Source organism: Nicotiana tabacum, chromosome 7 (assembly GCF_000715075.1).
Source record: "Nicotiana tabacum cultivar K326 chromosome 7, ASM71507v2, whole genome shotgun sequence".
Taxonomy (NCBI): Eukaryota; Viridiplantae; Streptophyta; class Magnoliopsida; order Solanales; family Solanaceae; genus Nicotiana; species Nicotiana tabacum.
Window position 1 is genome coordinate 40,670,589 of NC_134086.1, and position 6,290 is coordinate 40,676,878.

At 39.6% G+C, this 6,290-nt stretch overlaps 1 protein-coding gene across 2 annotated transcripts; it reads left to right on the forward strand.

Annotated features, from left to right (window-relative positions):
• The first annotated feature begins 1,581 nt into the window (after positions 1-1,581).
• On the forward strand, positions 1,582-6,056 carry LOC107818363 (uncharacterized). Of its 2 annotated transcripts, none has more exons than XM_016644369.2 (9): positions 1,582-1,890; positions 3,444-3,541; positions 3,814-3,986; positions 4,557-4,650; positions 4,873-4,983; positions 5,072-5,161; positions 5,269-5,354; positions 5,457-5,521; positions 5,601-6,056. In XM_016644369.2, the coding sequence occupies exons 1-9, from the start codon at positions 1,695-1,697 to the stop codon at positions 5,708-5,710; spliced, it is 1,023 nt and encodes a 340-aa protein (XP_016499855.1). In that variant the 5' UTR covers positions 1,582-1,694; the 3' UTR covers positions 5,711-6,056. The 2 variants fall into 2 exon arrangements, with proteins under 2 accessions (XP_016499855.1, XP_016499854.1); XM_016644368.2 differs by having other exon boundaries at positions 1,599-1,890; positions 3,429-3,541.
• The last annotated feature ends 234 nt before the right edge of the window (positions 6,057-6,290 follow it).

Consider the following 6,290-nt stretch of genomic DNA (forward strand, 5'->3'; position numbering starts at 1 on the left):
CGTGGCCCCCACAATTAAAAGCAACTAGTAATTTAAATCACCTATGGGGTAAATTTCCTCTTACAAGGTTAGGCAAGAGACTTACTTTGTCTCAAAACTCGCTCACCGGCCCACAAATTCGTTCTAAAGCCTCAACTCGGTGTCGAACAATCCGAAACTAGTCAAACATATTATAATTTAATAAATGCATGTCAAAAGTTCATAACTTAACTACTAGAGTATTTACCCAACCCTAATCGGAAGATTCTAACATTCATCCCCGGGCCCGCGTTCCGAAATTTTTTGAAGATAAATGTTACCCATAACCTCACGAACTCAAATTTATAATTTCACCCAATTCCATAATCATTTTCGTGTTTAAATCCCATTTTTTATCAAAACCTAGATTTTTCAACTAAACCCATCATTTTCACAATTTTACATGTTAAATTCTACCCATAATCTATGTTTTAAACTCATATTGTATAGAAATCACTTACCTCAAAGTGCTAGGTGAAAATCCCTCTTCCAAGAGCTCTATATTTAACCAACAAGTGAGAGAAATGAAGAAATGAGCCTAAATCTCGACTTAAATGCAACCCTTCTACCTAGCAGTATTTCTGCACCCGCGAGAGGACCTACGCTTCTGCGGTCAACTGTTCGCTTCTGCGGAACACGCTCGACCACTGACCCATCGCACTTGTAGCCACGTCGCGCATCTGCAATCCTGCTTCTGCGGACGAGCCCCGCTTCTGCGGAAGCTTCACTGCATCTGCGGTCCAGGGCTGGCCAGCCTCAGGCCGCTTCTGCGATCTTTAGCTCGCTTCTGCGATCTTTAGCTCGCTTCTGCGAGCTCGCACCTGCAATCATTGCCTCGCAGGTGTGATTGCACCAGAAACCTGATGCTTCAGCCAATCCTTCTTAGTCCAAACGACTTCCGCGCATAGCCCGAATGGCACTCCAGGTCCCGGGGGCCTCGCCCAAGCATACTAACAAGTTTGTAAACATAAAACGGACTCGCTCGCACCCTCAAAACGCGGAAAACAACGTTAAAATTACGAATCGCAACCCAAAACCAATAGAATCAACTTATGAACTTCAAATTCTTCCAACTTACTCCGAATGCGCCGAAACATACTTAAACTACTCGGAATGACTCAAAATTTTGCGTGCAAGTCTTAAATCACTATACGGAACTATTCCCAATCTCGAAATCCCAAACTGACCTCGATAACATCAAAACCTACTCCAAACCAAATTTAAAGAATTTTAAAACCTTCAAGGTGTCAACTATCAATATTAAGCGCCGAAACGCTCCCAGGTCATCCAAAACCCGATCCGAACATATTTCCAAGTCTAAAATCTATCATATTGGGATCGTCAAATCCCCGTTCCGAGGTCATTTACTCACAACGTTGACTCAAGTCAAACTTAGCCTTTTTTAGCCAATATTAAGGAACCAAGTGTTTCGATTTAACTCAAGCCCTTCCAGACCCAAACTAACCATCACCGCAAGTCATAAAATAGTAAAACACATACGGGGAGTCTTATTTAGGGGCACGGGATCTACAACGGCAAAACTACCGATAGTATTTCAAAAGACGGTTAAATATTAAAAAGCGGGCGTAAAACTGGCGACCTAACCCACTTTTGCCAGTGAAAACGCTTCAGTTCGACCTTGGAAAGAATCATTTTCCTCTCTTCCATTATCCACAATGGCTACCGTAACTGCTGCAGCTCCCAGAATTGGAATCCCATGGCGCTTCGCAACTCCAAAGCATCACTTCTTCAACAGTTGTACGAAGCTCTCACTATCTAGTTCAAGCCCTAATTTCACTCTTCACAAGCTTTCGCCACAACCATTTCCAATGGTGCCCAATTTATTCCGAGCTAACGCTTCCTCGGCTATCGGTATTCTCTCTCACACACATGCGCTCTCGTAGATACGCACGATCACACGCTCCTATATGCTAAATATGGTGGATTATGCTTTAGATTTGTAGATTCGCTTATCAGATAGGTGAATGTGATTAATTGTTGTAAATACTTGTAATTGATTCGATTGTGATTTTTTTCTGTTAATTAGACCGTATAATATAGAGTTATATGGAATCTTTAGCTACGTGTCTGTACTATACACAGTGTTGTTTGTGAATTATGCTTAAATTTTACAAAAATAGCTTATCAATGTTCGATCCTACTTCAAATGAGGGCTTACTCTATAGACGAAATGTTCCTTGGCTTGCACGGGATAGGGGGAGGGTTGGCTGTATGCAACCTTCCTCTGCTTTTCTGCAAGTTTTCGAGCCTCAGTAGGTTACTGACAGGGGCGGAGCCAGCCCTGTGGCTATGGGTTCAGCCGAACCCAGTAGCTTTGGTCCAAACCTTATATTTGTCATGCACAAATTATTAATTTAGAACCCACTAACTTAAAAAAACTAGAATCCTGAACCCATAAGCTTCAAATTCTGGCTCCGCCTCTGATACTGAGGAAGCAAGTAGCAAAGGATGCGGCCAAGTGGTCGACAAAGTTGGAGAAAAATCATGAAGTCTTAGGTTCAAATCCTAGTGGAGACAAAAAATACTAGGTGAGAGTTCTTCCCATCTACCTAAACTTTGGTAAGCAGAGTGACCTGATACCCGAGTTGGAAGGAGGTAGCATGTACCCGGTGGATACTTCCAGTGGATACTTGAGGTGTGCGCAAGCTGGTCTGGACACCACCGCCATCTCAAAAAAAAAAAAAAAAAAAAGGTCGCTGAGGCAGCAACTCTACCATTGTGGGAAGGGTCGCAAATTCTACTTTCAAGTATCAACTGAAATTGGGTTGTTTACATATACACTTGCAATTGTCATTGTATAGCTTGAAGATGCCATAGAGATTATGCTAGTTATGCGATTTGTTGTTTCTCTTGTAACTGCTGAAATTACTTCTGCAACCATTAGCTGTAAAATATTTGGACTCGTGGTTAATTGGATCACATCTGATGGATTATGCTGTTGGGGGGGGGGGGGGTTTAGTTGATTATGCCAAAATCCCTATCCAAGTAACTCATGAATTAACTCCCTTAATCCCATTTTGTTGACACACAAGTCAATAATCCCAGAATGTATGAAACCATCTCATTTCTATGCTCCTTGTACAACTTTAAAGAATTCAAAACTCATTAAACTATTCAATATGTTGAACTTTGATACGTGCTGTCTTTATCAAGCTAACTTTTCTAGCATTGGGTCAATATTTTTGTTCACTTTCACTGATATAACATTAAAGTACATCTTAAAGCACGTGTCTAACCAAAAACTGTCATATTAAATGGGATGGAGGGAGCGGTAGGTGTTGAATTGATGTTTGGATGCAAGTGCATAAGTATTTACTCTTTTGATATGCATCTTCATAATGTTCAATTATCTAGTTTCATTGTTTAGTTTTACTTATTGGTTACTAAAGATGCTCCAAGTGAAGAATTGGAGGCTTCCTCTAGAGGGGCCATTGGAGCAAACGACTTGTTAATTGTAGGACCTGGAGTTCTTGGGCGTTTAGTGGCTGAAAGATGGAGAGAGGTACATCCTGAACTGAATAATCATATGATTTCTTTGAGAAGTAGAAACCATCCCTACCTCATAACCTAATTGAAAAGTTACATGCACGTTTATTTCTTGTTTGTTAAATCTGGTTAGTTATGGAAATGTTTGATGTTCATTTTCTGAACTGATATTAGTTTTATGAGTTTCTGCCTTATTAACTGTAACAGACTGGTGGATTTCTTGTACGCTTAGTGGAGTGTGCATCGTAATTGAGACTGCTAAGAGTTTTGGACCCTTTCATGTGGCAGGAACACCCAAGCTGCCAAATTTTTGGGCAGACAATGACCACTGATCACCATGATGAACTTATTAAAATGGGAATTAGTCCATCTTCGAGAGAAACCAAGTTTACATCTAAGTTCCCATATGTTATATTCTGTGCTCCTCCATCCCGGACTGAAGACTACCCTGGTGATATTAGGTAAGCTTGTCAGTTCATGCAATAGCTAGCTGCTATCGCCTTTCTGTTGTGGCATTCTTTGATATCTTGCTTAAAATATTTTGTGGCTCATTAGGCACGGTGGTGTCTCGGTTTTTCGCGAACAACAACATCAAGATGGGAAATTTCTGTTACTATCTCACTATAGAGAGCATAAATGCCTTTAAACTGTAGTGCCGCAATAAGCAAATACTTGTGCATTTTTAGTAGAACTATTGTTTTGTTGTGAGATAGACCCTCCTTTTGTACTGCTGTTATGATTGCTGCAAATATCCGGGCTAGTCATTAGCCATAAATGCTTCACCTAGCTGGCAGCTGCATAAGTAGTAGTGTATGTTTTTAAAATCATGTGTATGGGTTGGTCAGAATAGTTTTGTGATTCAGCTCTGCTCATCTGGGTAGAATTAGTCAGTAGCAAATTCAGGTTTGATGAGTCCAAACATTGTTATTATTTTTCAGCATTATTTTTTTCAGATTTTCTGTGCTAAGTTTGGTCATACTGATACTATAATTTGATTTAATTAATTTTTATTTCACACATCAAATGAGCAGGGAGGCTGCGTTAAAATGGAGTGGTGAAGGTTCTTTCCTATTTACCTCGAGCTCTGCACCATATGATTGCTCTGATAATGGATCAGTTGATGAGGTGTAATATCTTACATAAAACATTATAAAGTTTTAGATTGACATTGTAAAGGGATCTACAGTTCTTATTATTTCTGCATTTCAATACTCTTTTGATTTTGCATCTCCTTGATGCCTTTAACTCATGTAACATAATGAAGTTTCATTCTTAATATAATTAATCATGTATTTCTCTGAGGAGGTCTGAGCTTTCGTTAAACCTTTTTCGTTGTCAAATGTGTAGGATGGTCCCATAGTCCCAATTGGGAGGAGCCCAAGGACTGATATTCTTCTCAAGGCAGAGGAAGTAGTGCTGGAGTTTGGCGGTTGTGTTGTTAGATTGGCTGGCCTTTATATATCCTTGGATATGGATTTCAAAGAGCTAGGGTTCTTTTTGTGCAGCCTTTAGATCTTTATTTTGTATTTACCTTAACCACTAATACAAGGAAGACAGAGGTGCACATACATATTGGTTACATAAAGGAACCGTGGATATTCGCCCTGATCACATCCTCAATCTTATCCATTATGAGGTGAGTGGGAATCCATGTTTTGCATCATGCTTAGTTTAGAGGCTGCACTTTGTTCTTAATGTGTCTACAGTTTTGTCAGTGATTTTTTGGCTTTTCTATTCTTACAGGATGCTGCTTCCTTGTCAGTGACCATCTTGAAGATGAGACCGCGTGGTCGTATCTTTTTGGGTTGTGACAACCACCCCTTATCCAGGTCATCCAATCTACATAATTATTAATGTTTGTGGATCGAAAGCCGAACACTCTGACCCATGTTGCCTTGAACTGTTGTATTATTACCTTGTGTCCATATCAGACAGGAAGTAATGAACTTGGTCAATAAAAGTGGGAAGTTCGAGAAGAAGTTTGAGGGTTTCACTGGTAACTGACTCTTTTTGAAATCCTTTAGCCACCTGTTAAATTATGTCAAGCTACAACAGTCATTTGTTCTTTCTTTCAGGAACTAGTGGCCCTTCAGGGAAGAAGTTAAACAATTCAAAAACTCGTGCTGAAATAGGATGGAAGCCCAAATATCCAAGCTTCTCTCAGTTCCTTGGAGTTTCAGATTAAGCTGCTGCAGGAGCTCTCATTCTTTCTAATTATTGAAGAAATGCAGGAGAACTAGTTTCACAGAGAGGTCTTTGAATGCGGCATGTTCAGCGTACATACAGTTCAAATGAATGAACTACAAGATCATTGTTTTTGTGCATTCAATTGCACCATGTTACACAGATATTGCATGTATAACGTATGCCGGCGTTTGGTTTCTGTGTACTGTCTTCACTGTAATTGTTAGGAGAGGATGGTTGTCTTGTCAATAACTACTGACATGTTTATAATGTTGGATTAAGGTGACATTCTTGAAATGTTGCTTTTATAATTGGAATATCTAATGGTAGGAAAATGTTTCGGTTTTTATAGCTTCTCGTGCTGTTATTTTTTCCTCTACGGAGGTTTTATGATACTGGTTTCTAGGCCTTGTCATGATGATTGAGATGCTCTTCTTGGAGATCCAATTCCTATCTTGTAAATATATTAGGTCAGGTGTTGTCCAGAGTATTTGTTATCTTTCCAAGTGTAAAAATTAACTTATAAAATCCTAATTAGTTATGAATACAAAGAATTAGTATGAGAACATAAGCAGAGTGGA

Coding starts and splice junctions, on each gene's coding strand:
- LOC107818363 (XM_016644368.2), top strand. CDS start 1,695: ATGGCTACCGTAACTGCTGCAGCTCCCAGAATTGGAATCCCATGGCGC. Junction 3,542..3,813: donor TGGCTGAAAGATGGAGAGAG/GTACATCCTGAA, acceptor TTCATGTGGCAG/GAACACCCAAGCTGCCAAAT. Junction 5,522..5,600: donor GAAGTTTGAGGGTTTCACTG/GTAACTGACTCT, acceptor TCTTTCTTTCAG/GAACTAGTGGCCCTTCAGGG.